General features: G+C 38.7%; 1 protein-coding gene across 3 annotated transcripts in view; it reads right to left on the bottom strand.

Moving 5' to 3' along the window:
• Window positions 1–10,961, bottom strand: part of PDLIM3 (PDZ and LIM domain 3) — a 31,253-nt gene extending 20,292 nt beyond the window's left edge. For 2 of the 3 annotated variants that reach the window (XM_035004230.1, XM_035004232.1), the window contains exons 1-2: window positions 10,732–10,960; window positions 1,212–1,363 (exon numbers count right to left, since the gene is read on the bottom strand). In XM_035004230.1, the coding sequence (XP_034860121.1) occupies window positions 1,212–1,363; window positions 10,732–10,824 (245 nt within the window). In that variant the 5' untranslated portion in view covers window positions 10,825–10,960. Of the gene's footprint in view, window positions 1–1,211; window positions 1,364–10,731 lie in introns of all 3 variants that reach the window. The other variant, XM_035004231.1, reaches the window with a different exon arrangement.
• Window positions 10,962–20,115: the final 9,154 nt, after the last annotated feature.

Here is a 20,115-nt window from a genome sequence, read left to right as displayed (position 1 = left end):
GAGGAAATAATCAGGAACCTGACCATGCTGCATCCTGATCTCAGACTTCCCGCCTCCAGAACTGTGAGAAATAAACTTTCGTTTAAGCCACCCAGTCTATGTATTTTTGTTATAGGAGCCCCAACTGACTAAGGCAAAGACATTGTACAGTTTCTGGAGAGCGTAGGTCTGGGGTACCTGCAGGAAACAGTACAGGAAAGGAAGATTCTGGAGACTGCAGGAAACAGTACAGGAAAGGAAGATTGTGGATACTGACCACAGGGCAAACTCCCTAGGTTTCCTCTACTTTCCTCCCATCCTACCCAGGCCACCACAGGAGACTGAGTGGTGTGCCAGGGGGATTTGCTGTTGGCATCAAGGAAATGAGCTTTATCTAATCTCATGTCCTTCTCATGTATCTGTTTGGGACCATGTGCTCCTAAGGGACTGTGTGCTTGGCAGGAACACTAGTTATGCATAAATAGGGAAAGAGTCAATTTCACCCCTGAAATGGCAGATTGGCTGATTGATTGGGCCTTCTGAACCACAGCAGGGAAAGTTGGGAATATACTAGCAACAGGATAAACACACACTAACAACCACTATAACAAAACATTATTTTCACAATTCAGCTTCAGACCAGGCCTATGATGGCAAAAGATCAGGTTCAATTTCCTTTTTTTTTTTGGTTAGAAACGTCTCATTTCTAACGTTCTCACTGCATGTGCATGCTTACACCTTGTCAGATTCTTCTGGGCTGAATTCTGTACAAAACAGCCAAAGGCATACAGGCTCTTAGCAACCAGTTTTCAATATGCTCACATTTTGGCAAGTCAAGAGATTCTTTTAGGAGAATCTTTAAATTCCATTCCATTCTCTACCACATTTAGAACAGCAGTACCAGCAGTTGTGCTGGGCAGTGTTTCTGTAGACAGTACCTTTAGTGGTTCTATTTTCATAGTCAATTAGGAGGAAAAAGAATTCTTTTAGCCTCTTTCCTTATTCTGACATTCCAGAGAATTCTTTTCAGAAATAGTTTGTTAACAACTACTAGATTGACTGACATCAGTGAAGAACAGACCAAAGTGGCTGATACACTAAAAAAAAAAAGTCTGTCAAAATTCTAGGTCTTGTGAAACTCTTTCTCATTGGGAGGATGAAATCATTGATAGTTCTGGGTCGGCTTCTCCTGCAAAACAGATCACATTTTAACACCATTAATTAAAGGGCACCTGTCAATTTTGAGACACAGCTGGTATGTTGCTGCTTTAATCCTGTCCTGTGCATCAGCATGAGTCATGGACTCTGTACCAAAGCCATCAATAGCCAGGATGACATCTCCAGGACACAGGTTAGCAGCTGCCGCCTTGCTTCCCGGAGTGATCTGGAAGAAATCATGGCATCATTTAAAAAACCAACATTCTGCAATATCTTGAGTTTTGTGCCTGACATTTATAATTCAGCTTGGTAATATTTTAAATGTTTCGCTGGGCAGGGAATTTTATTTTGTTATTATTATTATTTAAAGATGTTATTGATTTATTTGACAGAGAGAGACACAGCGAGAGAGGGAACACAAGCAGGGGGAGTGGGGGAGGGAGAAGCAGGCTTCCGCTGAGCAGGGAGTCCAATGCAGGAGCCTGATGCAGGGAGCCTGATGCAGGACCCTGGGATCATGACCTGAGCCAAAGGCAGATGCTGAACGCTTAACGACTGAGCCACCCAGGCGCCCCAAGGGCAGGGAATTTAAAATCTAACTTAAAATAATTCTTAAATGATCAATTCTGTTAGCTCTATTTTTCCACCATGCTAAATAATTTTGTCTCTCACTAACCACATTTCATCTATCATGACATCTCTTATTCTCTTCTAAAACATCTTCCTTAACGCTCTATTTTCTTTGTTTTAAACAAAGTAACTAATTCTTTAGGGTTTTTTTTTTTTTTCATCCGTAACTCCCTATTTGGGAGTACAACCTCACCACATTTAGGGAGCTTTTATATTTGAATTGAAACTACTGTAGCATCGCTGTAAGTAACGATCTTTAAAATTCACATGAAGGGGCATCTAGGATGTAGAAAACTGGAAAGAGAATCACTCCTGCAGTAATAAGAAGAAGCCATATAATACAAAATTATAACTTCTCATGAACTATTCAGAGAGCTAAAGCTGCAGCGCAACCAACTAAGCCTGGAATCTAAGGAAAGACAGGTGCCTCCAAGGAAAGTCAAGATGTAAGCAAGTTGTACCACTTGCATCAGAGCACAGAGGAAGATGGGGGCAGCATTTGGGTCATAGAGTTCAGCTAAAATGATGAACAAATCACTAAAGTTAACATCTAGAGTCTAGAACCCCTGGAGACTGCAGATATAAGAGAAGTTTGTATTTATACACAGTGTCTTCTCCATGAATGAAAAACAGATTGAACAAATAAAAAGCAACTAACAAGATGCTAGGTTTTAATTAAAACTTATCAGAAATTACATTAAATGTAAATGGTCTAACACATCATAATCTGTGTTTTAACAGAGATTGTCAAAGTAGGTAAAAAAAGATCCAATTTTATGCTGTCTACAAGAAACCCACATGGATTTCTCTTCTTTTCTTTTCTTTTTGGCAGGGTGTGTGTGGAGGTGGATGAAAGGAATACTTAAGGATATGGGAAACATGGTTATTAAATGTTTAAAATATAGCAAATTTGAAATTATTAATTACTATGTTGGGTATTCAGTTTTTGATTGCTATACATACTCCTAATTTTTTTGGGTAAATCCCAATTATTTACAACTGCCTAATAGTCCTTACCTGGTCTTACCCTACCTACTTCTCTACTATTCTTGCTCCCCTCTACCCACTGTGCTATATTCCAATTTCCTTTCAGTTCCTCAAATACACCAAGCATGTACCCTTGCCAGGGTTTTACATGCACTGTTATTTTTGCCTGAAATATTTCCCCCACTCTTCACCCAGTTGCTCCTCTTCATCCTTTAGGTATAGGCTTAAATGTCACATTCTCAAAGAGACTTCCCCAAACATCTGAAGTAACTTTTCCAGACCTTCCCCTCATCATTCTCCACCATTACATTTTGTTCATTTCCTTCCTGAAGACAAGTTGTACTTTAATGTTTGTTTATTTACTTGTCTTTGCAACTAGACTGGAAGTTCTTGAGGATATGTATAGTATTATGTATATTTCTAATGTGTCACAGTTTGTATTCCAGTATTTGGAATAAATGGATAATTGAAAATGAATGAAAGGGTTATTTAAAGCAGAGCTCATGAAACAAAAAGAGCTACTTCCTACATACCCAAAGATTATAGCTATTAATGTCAACCTATCATTGTTGCATTTGCAAGTTCCTACTGTTTAGAGCAGAAGAATGCATGGGACTTGACTTAAACCTCAAACTGCTCCAGGAATAAACTAGATAGTTCCTAATGTTTTACTTGAGGATCATTCATTCATTTTTTTTCTCTATTTGCTTAATTAATCTAGCTATCGATTCTATTTAACTTTGTGGCTCTGAGGGATAGCCAAGATTCATCTAAATGAATAAAATTGCAAAGGTAATAAATTCTCACATGTCTGAGATCTTCAGTCTAATCACCAAAATGTATATTGTACTCACTTGATTTCTGTGATCATCTCACTGTAGTGATTATGATTATTTTCTAATAGGAACAGTTGATAGAAGCTTGGTGAAGACAATGGGGATTATTGGGCGACTGGGTGGCTCAGTTGGTTAAGCAACTGCCTTCGGCTCGGGTCATGATCCTGGAGTCCCAGGATCAAGTCCCACATCAGTCTCCCTGCTCGGCGGAGAGTCTGCTTCTCCCTCTGACCCTCCCCCCTCTCATACTCTCTCTCTCTCTTTTTCTCTCTCTCTCAAATAAATAAATAAAATCTTAAAAAAAAAAAGACAATGGGGATTATTATATCCCAGCCTTTGGGAGGCATTTCATAGCTGTTTTCCATTTGGAAATTCTCCCAAGCCCAGAACTGTTAGAATAAAAGTTTCCATCCCCAGTGTGACTTGCAGGGATAGAAATAATCTTAAACTTTTAATCTCCTCTAGCTACAGTTTGTCAAAATCAGTACTATCTATTTTTGAACTTCGGAGACCAGAAGTCTTTTCTTTGAGTTAAAAAATGAGAAAGAATGGCTCAATATGTTTGCTTTTAAAACCTCACCTAGGTTTTCTAATATACTTAAATAGATTTGTTATATAATGCTCAATCTTGATTTTGAAAAACCTAACATCATTTTTTAGCTCTGGTTGGGATAAGTGGAAGGTAGGGTTGTGTGTGTGTGTCTGTCTATATCAATTTTAAACTGAGACATCTGGTGTGTGTTGAACTTTGATACTGAACTTCAATACTGAGTTTCATTAAGAGAATTAATACATAAGTATTAACACTGTCTTATATTTACTGCAAATATCATATTTGCAAAGCTCTTTCTAATAATTTTGACCATTGCAACAACTTTAAGGCAAGTTGGATGATGAAGACTGTTTTTTCAGAAGAGGGTAAATGTCCAAGTAACCTGTGGCTTCCTACTAAGATGGGAACAGCTGTTTGGCTATGTCAGCAATGGTTTCAGAAGTCAAATAAGAAAAATAGTTGGGGAGGTCTTGGTGGCTAAGTTGGTTAAGTGTCTGCCTTGGGCTCGGGTGTGGTCCTGGGGTCCTAGGATCGAGCCCCAAATCGGGCTCCCTGCTTGGCGGGGAGTCTGCTTCTCCCTCTGCCCCTCCTTGTGCTCTCTTTCTCTGTCTCAAATAAATAAATAAAATCTTAAGTAAAAAAAGAAAGGTGGTTGATGGTGATGCCAGAACTCACTTCTGATTTTGCATTCAACCTAGTGATTAATGTCCTTGGATCTCTAAGGAGGGAGTTGATAAGAAAAAAAAAAAAAAAAGGATGGAGAGAGAAGAGAACATATGGTCCCCTCACTTCTTCTAGTTCTTAAGTTCAGCTAGGCTAGTAATGAGAAAATGACCACTAAATTGGTCTGGTTTTAGTAAGTTAAACTATCTGTTTAGACATAAAGATATATTTCTCAGCATTACATTATATTATTACTTTATTATGTTATCACTTTATGTTATTGCTCATAGTTTATTATTAACATTTTCCCCCAAATCAGGAGAAGAGAGAGCTACAATGAGGCAAAGAGTTTCTCAATAGAGTTTTTATTATTAGGCTCATTGGAGTCTCAAATATCAAAAGCATTAGAGAAAATATTGAAAATAGTACTGCCATATCAACTTCTCTAATTAGAAAAATCACATGGGGGCCCTTGCTGGACATAAAGACTCCCATTCTACTCCAGATGCCTGGAATCACAAATCATAAGCTCTAGGAGAGGACCTAGGGAATTTGTGTTTTAACAAGCACCTTGGATGATCTCTATTATTCACATCAACCTATTATTTGGGTCTGTTTGGAAGACAATACTTTAAATCACAGATAAAGCATCTATAATATTCTACTTACTGGGGGAGACATGAGGGAAGCACAAGATATGGCTGGCCCTGGTGAGACCTTTTTTTTAAAGATTGATTGATTTGGGGGGGAGGGCAAAAGGGAAAGGGAGAACAGAATCTCAAGCAGACTCCCTGCTGAGTGAGGAGCCCGATGTGGGGCTCCATCTCATGACCCTGAGATCATGACCTGAGCTGAACTCAAGAGTCGGATGCTTGACTGACTGAGCCACCCAGGCCCCCCTGGTGAGACTTTTATGTTAAGAATAAAAATGAAATAGTTATGGACAAGTATACACTGAAGGGCTATGCTGTGGGGCATGGATCGAAATAGTGAGAAAGCCCATTGTTCAGTTGTTCTCTGTTGCCTACAAATAAACTCAATGCTCCACCTGGCATCTAAAGCCCTCTAGTGCCTGGCTGTCATCTGCATTTCTACGGCCATACCTCCTGTCGGTTACCTCAGATCCTCTGCAAATAGCACCCAGGCATTGATAGTTTCCTATGTTATCTGGGTGAATCTAATGTGCAGCCAGGGTTGAGAACCATTTGTGGTATTGTTATTATTATTGGCATTGTATTCCTGAGAATTATTATCTCACAGAATTCTCAAGACACTCTTTTAAGATGAGAAAATGGATGCTCTCAGAGTCTAAGAAACTTGCTTGGGGTCACACATCCAGTAAAAATCTGCATTTCCTCATAGGGCTAACTCTGTAGCTCAAGCTCTTCCACTATCCTACAATGCCACTCCTGCAGGTAATCTCTGCCCTGACTCCTCCTATCTCTTTGGCCATGCTTTTCTCATGGAGTCCTGGACAGGTTATGTCATGGTAGTTTATGTACATGTATGTCCCTTCTCTTCTCATATTTGAGTGTCTCAGGGAGTAGAAACCTATTAAGTTATAATTGTATCCCCCACAGTGCCTTCCACATTCAGGGTGTTCTGCATTTAATAGATATTTGTGGGATATAGGACTGTTATGAACATATGAACCAGCATTTCCATGCAGACATCTTTGGTAGAATAAAATTAAATAGGTTTTCCCATCAACCTTCCTACTGCACTTGAATCCTGGTGAAGGATTGCTTTCAACTGTAAACACTTCTTTCTAAAAGCTCGAATTTCAAATACAGTTTATATTAAAGTCATATACTTTTCTATGTTCAAGCCTGCAAAACTTAAGAATACAGTAACATTTTCTATATTGGTACGCATATAGTGTTCTCAGTTATAGTGACCTTGGCCCTGAGTGTGCTCTGAATAGGAAAGAAGGAGGAAGAGGGGGAGAAGAGGCATTGAGCGGGAGAGGACATGTCAGCATCAGATGTATATAATAATCTTACATCATATACACAAAAGAAACTTGTACTTTATTCCAAATTGGACCATTTGTGAAAACAAACCATCTGTAACTTGGCTCTGATGGTAGATCCACCTTCTGGGTGGTCCAAACACTTAAAAAAGAAAGAGACTCCTTAGAATCTTCTTGGCAGAAAAAGAAAAGCTGCTCACTTAGAGATGTGAACCTCAGATTTATTCTGTGAAATGTGGAGGGCAGTTATATATGGTGTTTGCAGTAACAACCCTTCCACATCCACAACTCAAATTTATATTGCACAAAGTATCACACACCTATTGCCTAGAAACCATTTTCCTACAAAATGTGTGTATCACACCCCATTGCTGAATTTTTTTGAGAATGTCTGGTGTTTGGTTTACCTTACTTCTGGTGTCTTTTATGATACAGATTCACCCGGCTGATTAATTGGATCGTAAATTATTTCTATGATGGGGACACTTTGTCCTAATTTTGTGAATTGTAATTTCAATTGCTGGAGAAAGTTACATTTGTAAACCCCTCCCCCAACTCTGGTGGAGTAGAGGTCCACTGTCTAGGAGCATTTGCATTTGCAAAGTGTGAGGCAGGGAGGGAAGGTGATAGTTTGCAAGAAGACAAAAATTGATTTGACTTAAGGAATGTATCTCGGGAATTTTTGTGGTATTAAGTTCAGGCATTAGTTTCTCAATTCTTTGCATACTTAAGATCTTATCTAAAACAGATCAATGAACAATAAAGCAATTCTCTTTTTTTATTGTGGAATATCTTTGAGGATATAATCTGCACCTATTGTGATAATAATAGTTATATAAAAAGTGAAAATTTAATCAATTATTCATATTGTGTCTATATTTCTGTAACATAGATGATGCTCAGCACTGAGTAGCCCCTAAATTTAAAATTCCTGCCTTAAGGGAGCATAGAATTTGTGGGATACAGATGTACTCAAATAACATCTGTGATACAAGACATGATGTAAGGAGAGGCTGTAGGGCAAAAGCTATGGTAATCAAATGGATGAAATGCTTACTATGAGAAGAAGCCTAGGGGCGTGGTATTTGATTGAGTTTCCTAGCAGAGGACAGTGGGTTGGGTGGGGAGGAGAAACCTGGAGAAAAATGATAGCGGGTGTAGACAGGTAGAGAAATCATAAGTTGTCTGGGGTGGTGACACAACCGCTTATCTACAAAGTGAGAGGAAGAAAGGGAGAGAAAAGGAAGAGAGAGGGAGGAAATGAAGTTGGAAACATGAATTGGGAAGAGGGTGAAGGCTGTGAATGTGCTCAGAGACCGCACATTTTATTCTCTCTCAACTGGTGTTGGCATTGAAGGATTTTTAAGAATGGGGAGGATAGAAGCCACCTAGCATTTCCCAAAGATGGCTGGTAAGAAATATGCAGAGTGAATCGGAGAGGGGAGACAAGGAGCTAGGTGTGAAGTTACAGAAGCTTGAATAGGGACAGTGGTAGGAAAAAAAGGAAGTGGTAGATCCTAAAGATAGAGAATCAATAGGACCAGATGATGATGAAGTGGTTGGCACAAAACACCTATTTGGAAAGATCTGTACAATAAACAGGTTTTTTTTGTTTTGTTTTGTTTTGTTTTTGTTTTACACATGTAGACTTCAGAATGCAGGTTTTGGAGGAAGGTAGAACGAGTGTCAAGTTCTGTCCCACCTTTTGTGACCATCAGCAAGTTAGTGAAATTCTTGAGGCCTCATTCTCTCATCTGCAAAAAGAGCTATTACTACTGCTACTCTTTTGGAATTATTGTGAGGTTTAAGTGAGTTAGTGCATATAAAGGGCTAAGAGACATTCATGGCAAGCAAAGGAGTACAATAATATACATGCAATCTTACTCACTACCTTTTAATATAATACAACAATTATAAAAGTAATAGAATTTTACTATTTAATTACAACCCTGATAATTAGTTTTGTAAAAGATCTTTTAGTCTTTTTACAAGTGATTTTTTACTGTTCTTATAATTTCAGTGGAAACATTCTCAGTTCGGTGTACACTAAGACAAAAAGTTCAAGGGAACAGGCTTTCATATATTCAGCATGAGCCTGTTATGTGCGTGGTTTGGAGGACACTTGGAATGCAAAATAGTTGAATTTTACCTGCTATTCTTGAGTTAAATTAATTGAAGAGAAAAGGCATAGTCAAATGAAATCATCACTTAGCTTCATGCATTATTATTGAACTATGTCAAAATGAGGGATATAAATTAGCAATGAATTAGAAATTCAGATAAGAACTGGCTTCCCAAATAATAATTGTCGTATCAAATACATTTGCCAATAGTTCCTGTAGTCCAACTGCAATATGTAAGTACTGCTTTAAAATAAACATTGTTTATAATGTCAACACCTCAACATTTCAAACATAAGATTAATCATATTGACATGTTACATAGTAATAGCAAGATATTTCTTTTATAAATCACTTAAAAGGTTTTGGTGACAAAATTATTTTTTTAGGATTTACTATAAATATGATTTATCCTTTGTTAGGATTAAAAGCTTATTTTCCTTTAGTCTAAACAAAAGAAAACTATACTTCAGAAACTTTAAAAATATTTCTTAGTAGAGATCATGGAAACTGGGTTGGTAAATCCATAAAAGGCATTCAATGCTTGGCCCAGATCACTGAACCATTTTCTCCTTAATTTACTTAGGAACATTTTGGGGGTATGTTAGGTTTTCATGTCTCATACAAAAACACACGTCAGATGTGTTTATATGTTTTTGAAAAATGTAAAACAAAGCATGAAATGTTCCATGGTATGTGCATGTACAGTACATGTTTTGAGATATTTTAAAAAGACATTGGTTCCCAAATCTCATAGATATATAAGTAGAACAGAATTTAAAAGGTATTGCCTTGTTCAAAAATCTATATGAGTAAATCAAATTATAAAGCATACATTTATAAAATACAATATAAGCAGTGAGAAAAAAAGAAAACATAAGGAAAGTATAATATTCTGAAAGTTTATGCTTTTAGATTATGTTTAATATGCCTTTTATTGATAACTGAAATAACAATAATTTTCTATTAAGACAAAACACCTGTGTTAGAAAAAAAATCAACTAGACCAACTAGAAATTTACTGACAGGACAGAAATCCCCAAATTTCCTTTTTCTTCTATTCTTTTTTTCTAATTAGACAATACTCTAGGGAATATTAAGTAAGGAAAACTTGGCTCTTACAGTAAAGTACTGTTTTTCAGAGTTATTAGGCTGACTGGTGACTTTCCACCAGGTAAACTAAACTATGACGCGTTTTCTTTGTAGTTTGAGTTATAGGTGATGATTCCTAAGCCAAATTCCCAGCTTTGGAAAATATTTTTTTTTCAAAATGCCTGGAAACCTAGGAAAACACATTAGTAATATTTTCCCCGTCTGGGCTGATACGAGCGGTTCCAACTTGGCCGACCCAGGTTGTGCCCTGGGATCAGCACTGTGCTGAAATTTTCATCCATAGGAGAAAAGCGCTCAGGTGCGCGTCTAGCTCCGAGGAACAACCACCACTGTCAGTCATTCCTCCCTTCTTCCTGGGACCTCGTTTCTTTTGTTCCTGAAAGGAAACGGGGGGCGGGTGGAAGGCAGAAGGCCCCCCAGCCCTCGCAGCCTGGCCCCCTCTGAGCCCGGAGGAATCACGCTGCCCGTTCAACTCTCCTAGAAAGTTGCTGGGGACAGAGAGGATGCAGACAGAGACCATTGGAGCTGACTTCATAAATTCTCTAAGTTGCTCCGCATCCTCCCAGCTTCAGTTTGCCAAGTTGCAGCCGCCCCTCCAACTGTGAGCCCGAAGCCGAGGACCCACCCAGCGCATCCGGGGCGCACTGGCCGCTCTCCAACCCGGGGAGACCCGCCGCTCGCCCGCCCCTCACCTGCAGCGAAAGAACGGAAAGCACCTACCCTGGTGATGACCAAAGGCTGGTTGAAGTCCATGCCCCCCGACAGTCTGAAGCCCCAGGGCGCAGGGCCCGGGAGGACCACGCTCTGGGGCATGGTGCTCTTGGCGCCGCCTCGAGCCGGAGCGCCTTGGCTCCCAGGGGCCGGGGCGCAGCGAGGGGCGGCCCTGCCCACGGCAAGTGTCCCCGGACCGGACAGCCACTCCACTCCCCGGAAAGTGCCCTGGCCCAGATTTCGGCCGGGGAGATTTATCCCCGCTCCGAGTGACGTCACTGGCCTACCCTCCTCCCCACCCCCTCCCACCAAGGAGAGCTCCAACTTTGGAAGAAAGAGACGCGCCAGACCCGCGGGAGTTTACAGACCGACACCGGCTGGGGGCAGCCTCCCAGACCTTTCGGCGGGCGCTCGAGGAGGCTTCGGGTTACAGCCCCTAGTATTCCCTTAAAGTAACACCTGTCCTCCTGTTTATCTTCCACTTGGAGCTCAGCAGCGCGCTCCATCCATTCAAAGTTAAAAGCACTGAAACCACAGCTTCTAGGTCTCCAGTTAAAATAAACCAAAAGCAGTTAGTTGCTCAGCAATTTTGAGTGCGCTGATATTTACTTATTAGCTGTGTGACCTTAGTGCAGTTACCTAACGTCCTTAAGTCTCAGTTTCTTCATCTGTAAAACAGGAGTACTCATTGTACTTCTCTCGTAGGCTTATACCTTGGGAATTCAACGAGCTCCTTCTGCGCAGAGCCTGGCACAGCATCAATAATTATCAAGCGTTTCTGCAAGTAAGTACCTACAGTCACCTATAGTTATGGGTATATATAATATGCATTAATACATATACGAATATATTAAAAATTTATTTTTTAAAAACAAAACAATGTAAAAGTGAAAATGTCATGCTCGATCCAAGGAACCATCTAAAAGTACACATGAGAAGATGATTCATCATTATGCTCAAAATATAGTTTAATTTTGGGCGCCTGGGTGGCTCAGTCGTTAAGCGTCTGCCTTCGGCTCAGGTCATGATCCCAGGGTCCGGGGATCGAGCCCCGCATCGGGCTCCCTGCCCCGCGGGAAGCCTGCTTCTTTCTCCCTCTCCCACTCGCCCTGCTTGTGTTCCCTCTCTCGCTGTCTCTCTGTCAAATAAATAAATAAATCTTTAAAAAGTATATATATAGTTTAATTTTGATTGGAGCAATTGTCACCTCCCTCAAAGTCAGTCTCTAAAGTTGGTTTTTGACACATGGGAGGTGAGTGTAGCAGAAACCTAGGAGGTGAGAGTGTCCTGTGTGGGCCTTCAGACAGAGGGAGGGTGCTGAGTGGAGCAAGGTGGTCCAAGAGGACCCCCAGACCAGATGAAAGCACATGGAGGAAACGGAGGGCAGGCGTTCACTGAGTATCTCTGGGTCCAGGTGGTGTGGGGATTGCTGTGCGCTCCTCACCTCATCCTCGTGGCAAGTCCGTGAGAATGCTATTCTTATTCCTATTTTTCCCCTTCAGGTGAGGGAATAATTTCTTAGAAGTTGAGTAGTTTGGGGCGCCTGGATGGCTCAGTCGTTAAGTGTCTGCCTTCGGCTCAGGTCATGATCCTGGAGTCCCGGGATCGAGTCCCGCATCGGGCTCCCTGCTCGGCGGGAGGCCTGCTTCTCCCTCTGACCCTCCCCCCTCTCATGTGCTCTCTCTCTCTCATTCTCTCTCTCTCAAATAAATAAATAAAATCTTAAAAAAAAAAGAAGTTGAGTAGTTTGTGTAAGATCACAAACCCACATTTGCCTGACATCCCTGTCTGCCTGGTGTAGGTATAAAGGTCAGAAAAGTCTTTTTTTCAGAAAGAAAAAAAACCAGACAAGATATTTGGCATGGTGTAATTGCAATAATCAGTCTTTTATATGTCACCTCACATCATTAGCTGGCTTATATAACCAGTTAATTATATGCTTTTTGTTTTCTGCCTTTTTACATGTCATTTTGGTGCCATTTAGATATAAGCAACATCTGTACAACATTAATATAATAGCTGATGAGTTCTTCAGGCTTTGCAGAGAGAATGGAGATCAGGGACATGAAATGGGCAGTTTTTCTATATCCTACTGTTCCCTGAGGTCAGCAGGAAAGCGTTCAGGGGTGATTGTCAGAGTAGGAGCGGGAATAGCTGTGAGGGAGAATTCTAAGGAAGAAGCAGTGGCCCAAGCCTGATCACTCTCAGATGTTTCTGCCTCTGGTTTGGGTACTATTCTAAGAAGTGCTTTCTGGATGACCCTTCCATATATTTTCTTTTTATATTTCCCTTTTTTAAGAATTATGATAGTAAAGGGCGCCTGGGTGGCTCAGTTGGTTAAGCAACTGCCTTCAGCTCAGGTCATGATCCCAGGGTCCTGGGATCGAGTCCCGTATCGGGCACCCTGCTCTGCGGGGAGCCTGCTTCTCCCTCCCCCACTCCCCCTGCTTGTGTTCCCTCTCTCGCTGTGTCTCTCTCTGTCAAATAAATAAATAAAAAATCTTAAAAAAAAAAGAATTATGATAGTAGAGATAAAAACAGAAGGACCACCTGAAAAAAAAAAGGGATTACGATAAACAATTTATGATTCTGTTAAATATGACTTTCATGATTATTGTTTTAAGCCAGGTTTAGAAAGTTCTTGAACATTTTCTTTTTAGAGGAGGGTCAATAAAAATTGTTCATTCTACTCTTATATAACTGGAAAACTCTTGGTAAAAAAAAATCATCTTCTTAGTTTAATTCTCAAACCTACAATTTTAACCTTGAACTCTCATCAATTTTCTGATCTTGTTTTTCTAACCACCTACTGGTACATATACAATCCAACCTGTTCAAACCCAACCCCATCATTTTCTTTAGTCACCACAAGCTGATTTCCGGGTCCCTTTCAATGCCTTTCAATTTTCTCATTTCTGTTCATTTTTCTACTACTGTTCCAGGTTGGTAGAATAGATGCTGTAAATTTTTCCTCTTCTTTATTTTCTGTATGCCAAATGTCACTATGTATTGTGGTTTATTCATTTGTTCGTTCATTCAACAAGCATTCACTGGGCATCTCTGACACGTCAGGCACCAGGAATGCAATGATGAATAAGGCCCACTTTCTGTCCTCTAGGAGTCAGTGATAAAACAAGGGAGGTGGAGATGTAAAACATGACCGCATTATGGGGTAAGTGCTGGGACAACGTTCTATACACTGATGAAGAATGAAGTAATCAACTCTTTTTAGGGAAGGTACCAAGCAGTGTTTCCAGAAGAAGGGATATTAGAGCTGGATTTTGACGGGTAAATAAGAATTTTCCAGGTGACTGGGAATTGAAAGGGGCAAAGGAAGGAGGACGCTCAAGGTAGAAAAAACTGTATAGGATGTGCGGTGGCAGGGAGGAAAGAAACAGATGGCAAATTAAGAAATGGCAGGTAACTTGGTATGGATAGATCTTATCATTCTGGGTGGGGACAGGAGAAAAGGGTCATAGTAGTCAGGGACCATATCAGAGGGATGTCATCTGTTAACTGACATTTTGATTTTATCTTATTGAGATCCTTTGAAGAGTTTTAAGCAACATGTATAATAATCAGATTTGCATTTTACAAACATCATTTTGGACATTGGGAGGATGAATCACGGTTGCAAGAGATAAGAAGCAGGGAGTCCAGTTAAAACTTACAGAGGAAGATGTCAATTTGGGCAGTGGGGGTGGAGACGAATGGGCAGACATGGGAATCATTAAGAAGGTTAATTGATGCAATCTGAGGACAGATCTCACATGGGGAATTAGTGAGGTTAGGTCATTTGGGTGGCTCTCAGACTTCTTCATTTGGGTATTATGTGAATGTTTGAGTTATTAACAAGGAGGAAATATATAAGAAGTATAGCAAGATATTTTTATTTTAATGAGGGTTTGGCAGATTGAAGCAGTTTTGGTAATGCTGGATTTGAAATACCTGTGGAATATCTGCTATATAGTATACTGATTATAAAACTAAAATTTGGAACCAGACTGCCTGAATGATATCCTTGCTGCATGATCTTGGGCAGATTATCTATCATCTTTATTAAAACGATGATTACCATAGTACTTGCCCCCTGGAATTATTATGAGGTTTATATGAGTTAACAAGTACAAAATACTTAGAATTTGCAGTTATTAGGTCTTTACAAGGTTATGTGTTGACTGGCTAATGAAAATGTTGTGACCAGAAGGTCATAGGAACCTAACCCTGTATTTCCCCTGGGAGCAATGGTTCAGTATTTGCTAATTTGGTGTTTGCGGCAGCTTTATAGAACATAACTAATGTGAATAATGAGAACTGACTATAATATCATAGAAGTATGATGTGTATCATGTCACAGATGTAGCCATGTGTAGTAGCCCTTCTCTGATGATGATTAAGGACACCCACAGCCTCCCCTGCTCACCTAAATTCCCAACCTCCCCATTTGGAGCCCAGGGTGAAGAGATTCATGCATTTATCCTTTTATCTCTTTAATTTGTTTGTCCTGATTGTTGGGAGTTTAGGCATATGCCAGTCTCTAACACTTGTTTTTGTTTTATTTAATTATGTTTAAACTTAAAAAACCTCCAGTTCATCTGTTCTCCCTTACCTCCCTACTCCCTGCCTCTGGCAATCACTAATTTGAGCTTGGTTTACTTTCCTTTTTGTTTCACTTTGTTTTGTTTTTTAATTCCAAATATAAGAGGGATCATATGGTATTTGTCTTTCTGTGTCTGACTTACTTCACTTAGCATAATGCTCTTAAGGTCCATCCATGTTGTCACAAATGGTAAGATTTCATTATTTTTTATGGCTGAATAATATTCCATATATGTATATATGCACACATGCATATCAAAATTTCTTTTTTTCATTCATCCATTGATGGACACTTAGGTTGCTTCTGTAGTTGGTGATTGTAAATAATGCTGCACTGAACATGGGGGAGCAGATATTTTTTCAAATTAGTGTTTTTGTTTTGTTCAGATAAATATCCAGAAGTGGAATTTCTAAATCATAAGGTAGTTTTATTTTCAGCTTTTTGAGGCACCTCCATACTGAGTAGTTGTCCCAATTTACATTCCACCAACAGTACAAAAGCTTTCCTTTCTCCACATTCTCACCAATATTTGTTATTTCTTGCCTTTTTATACTACCCATTCTGAATGGTGTGAGGTTGATACTTCACGGTGGATTCGATTTGCATTTCCCTGATGATTATTGATACTGAGCATCTTTTCATGGAACTGTTGTCTATCTGTCTGTATGTCTTCTTTGAAAAAATGTCTTTTCAGATTTTCTGCCCACTTTTAATTGGATTACTTGTGGGTTTTGTTTGTTTGTTTGTTTTTGCTATTGAGTTGTCTGAATTCCTTATATATTTTGGATATTAGCTTCTAATCAGATAAATAATTTGCAGTTATTTTCTCCCATTCAGTGGGTTGCCTTTTCATTTTGTGGATGGTTTCTGTCACTGTGCAGAAGCTTTTTGGTTTGATGTAGTCCCACTTGTTTATTTTTACTCTTGTTGCTTTGGCTTTTGGTGTCAGATTAAAAATCATTGCCAAAATCTAGGTCAGGGGGCTTACCGCCTATATTTTCTTCTAGGAGTTTTATGGTTTTAGGTCTTATGTTCAAGTCTTTAATCCATTTCGAGTTAATTTTTGTATATGGTGTAAGGTAGTGGTCCAGTTTTGTTCTTTTATGTGTCACTGTCTGGTTTTCTCAGCACTGTTTATTGAAGAGAATATCCTTTCCTCATTATATATTCTTGGCTCCTATATCATAAATTAATTGGCCATATATATGTGGGTTTATTTCTGGACTCTCTATTTTGCTCCAAGGATCTGTGTCTGTTTTTATGCTAAAACCATATTGTTTTAATTATTACAGCTTTGTAATATAGTTTGAAATCAAGGAATGTGATGCCTCCTGCTTTGTTCTCCTTTCTTAAGACTGATTTGGCTGTTCAGGATCTTCTGTGGTTCCATACAAATTTAAAGATTGTTCTATATCTGTGAAAAATACCATTGAAATTGTGATAGGGATTTCATTGAATCCTTAGATAGTTTTGGGTAGTATGAACATTTTAACAGTATTAATTCTTCTAATCCATGAGCATGGAATATCTTTCCAGTTATTTGTGTCTTCTTCCATTTCTGTCATTATTGTTTTGTGGTTTTCAATATACAGTTCTCTTACTTCCTTGGTTAAATTTATTCCCAGGTATTTTTAATGCAATTGTAAATGGGATTATTTTCTTACTTTCTCTTTCTGATAGTTCCTTATTAGCATAAAGAAATACAGATTTTTGTGTATTCATTTTGTATCCTATAACTTTACTGAATTTGCTTATTAGTTCTAACAGTTTTCTGATGGGGTCTTTAGAGTTTTCCATATGTAATATCATGTCATCTGCAAATAGTGAGAGCTTTACTTATTTGTTTGCTATTATTAGTAGTGATAATAGTACAGTAAGCAATTTGATATATAAATATAGAGCAGTTGGATATAAAAATCTAGAGATCTGGGCTTGAGATGAGTATTTTGGAGTGATAGCAGAATCTATTGCTGTGAGTGCTGGACATTTTTTGGACATTCTTCATTTTGAGAGGTGGAGTTTGTATCCCAACCCCTTGGAATTGTGCAGATGTGTGACTCTTATATTTCTAATAAAATATGGTGGAAGCAACATTGTGTGCCCTCTGATGTGAGGTCAGGAAAGGTGATGTAATTGCTGTCTTTCTACTGATTTTAACACGTGGGACAGAAGTGTTTAGCTGCCATGTGAAGGTTCTGAGGTGCCATGCTGTGAGAAAGGCCAAGCTACAAGTCACATGTTGGTACTATTATTGGTAGCCCCAGACAAGACACCAGATATGTGAGTAAAGATTCCTTCTTCCAAAATGGATTCCTAGAAACACACAATCTTCCAAAACTGAACCAGGAAGAAATAGAACATCTGAACAGACTAATTACCAGTAATGAAATTGAATCAGTAATCAAAAACTACAAAAAAATAAAAAAAAAAATCCAGGACCAGATGTACTCACAAAGCTAATACCTATTTTCCTCAAACTATTCCAAAAAACAGAAGAGGAAGAAAGGCTTCCAAATACATTCTACAAGGCCAGCATTACCCTGATACCAAAACCAGACAAAGACACCACAAAAAAAGAGAAAACTATAGGCCAGTATCCTCGATGAACATAGATGCAAAAATCTGCAACAAAATATTAGCAAATAAATTAAAAGGATCATTCATCACCATCAAGTGGGATTTATTCTGGGGATGCAAGCATGGTTCAATATTCACAAATCAATCAACATGATACGCCACATAAAACAAGGGCTAAAAATCCTTTAATCATCTCAAAAGATTCAGAAAAAACATTTGACAAAATTCAACATACATTCATGATAAAAAAAAAAAAACCTCTCAACAAAGTGGTCTTAGAGGGAACATACCTCAATGTAATAAAGGCCATCTATGAAACACCTAGCAGGGAAAAACTGAGAGCTTTTCTCTTAAGGTCAGGAACGAGACAAGGGGAAAAACTGAGAACTTTTCTCCTAAGGTCAGGAACGAGACAAGGATGTCCACTCTCACCACTCTATTCAACATAGTACTGGAAGTCCTAGCCACAGCAATCAGACAAACAAAAGAGATAAGAGACCTCTATAATGGTAAAGAAGAAGTTAAACTGTCACTATTGGCAGATGACCATGATACTATACATAGAAAACTTAGACTTCATCAAAAAACTGTTGGAGCTAAAAGGTGAATTCAGTAAATTTGCAGGATACAAAATTAACACCCAGAAATTGGTAGTATTTCTATACACTAATTTACAAAGTAGCAGAAAAAGAAATTAAGAAAACAATTCCATTTAAAGTACACCAAAAGTACAGGTGAAAAGACCTGTACTCTGAAAACCATAAAACAATGATGGAAGAAATTGAAGATGACACAAACAAATGTAAAGATATTCCATGCTCAGGGATGGAAGAATTCATATTGTTAAAATATCCATAGTACCCAAAACAACCTATGGATTTAATACAGTCCTTATCAAAACACCAACAGCATTTTCCACAGAACTGTAACAAATAATACTAAAATTTGTATGGAATCACAGAAGACCCTGAATAACCGTATCAATCTTGAGAAAGAAAAACAAAACTGGAGGTATTGCAATTCAAGATTTCAAGATATAATACAAAGCTGTCATAATCAAAACAGTATGGTACTGACACAAAACGGAACTTGGTCAATGGAACAGAGTAGAGAGCCCAGAAATAAACCCACACTTAAATCGTCAGTTGATCTATGACAAAGGAGACAAGAATATACAATGAGAGAAAGACAGTCTTTTCAATAAATGGGGCTGGGAAAACTGGACAGCTATTTGCAGAAGAATGAAATTGGATCACTTTCTAACACCATACACAAAAACAAACTAAAAATGGAATAAAGACCTAAATATGATGAGATCTGAAGCCATAAAAATCCTAGAAGAGAACACAGACAGTCATTTCTCTGACGTTGGCCATAGCAACATTTTTGTAGATATGTCTCCTAAGGCAAAGGAAGAAAAAGCCAAAATAAGCTATTGGGACTACATCAAGCCAAAAAGCTTCTGCACAGCAAATGAAACCATCAACAAAACAAAAAGGAAGCCTACTGAATGGGAGAAGATATTTGCAAATGATATATCTGATAAGGGGTTAATAACCCAAATATATAAATAACACATACAACTCAACACCAAAAACAAAAACAAAAACAAAAACAAAAACACAAACCCACAAATAATTTGATTAAAAAAAAAGAGCAGAAGACCTGACTGGACATTTTTCCAAAGTAGACATACAGATGGCCAACTGACACATGAAAGGATGGCTCAACATCACTATTCATCAGGGAAATTCAAATCAAAATCAAAATGAGATATCACCTTACACTTGTCAGAATGACTAAAATCAAAAAGACAAGAAATAAAGTGCTGGTGAGGATGTAGAGAAAAAGGAACCCTCGTGTCCTGTTGGTGGGAATGTAAACTGGCACAATAATTTCACTACTAGGTATTTACCCAAAGAAAACAAAGACACTGATTTGAAGAGATATATGCACCCCTATGTTTATTGCAGGATTATTTAAATAGCCACATTATGGAAGTCATCTAAGTGTCCACTGATAGACAAATAGATAAGAAAAAAATGGTGTGTGTGTGTATATATACACACATACACCACACAGGCACATGTGCACAATGGAGTATTATACAACCTTAAAAAGGATGAGATCATGCCATTTGTGACAACATGGATGGACCTAGAAGATATCATGCTAAATGAAATAAGTCAGACTGTGTAAGACAAACACTGTATGAT

Source organism: Mirounga leonina, unplaced genomic scaffold (genome assembly GCF_011800145.1).
Source record: "Mirounga leonina isolate KUSES-001 unplaced genomic scaffold, KU_Mleo_1.0 Mir_128, whole genome shotgun sequence".
Classification (NCBI taxonomy): domain Eukaryota; kingdom Metazoa; phylum Chordata; class Mammalia; order Carnivora; family Phocidae; genus Mirounga; species Mirounga leonina.
Note: the sequence above shows the minus strand (reverse complement) of the source record. Positions and strands in the feature narration are given on the sequence as shown.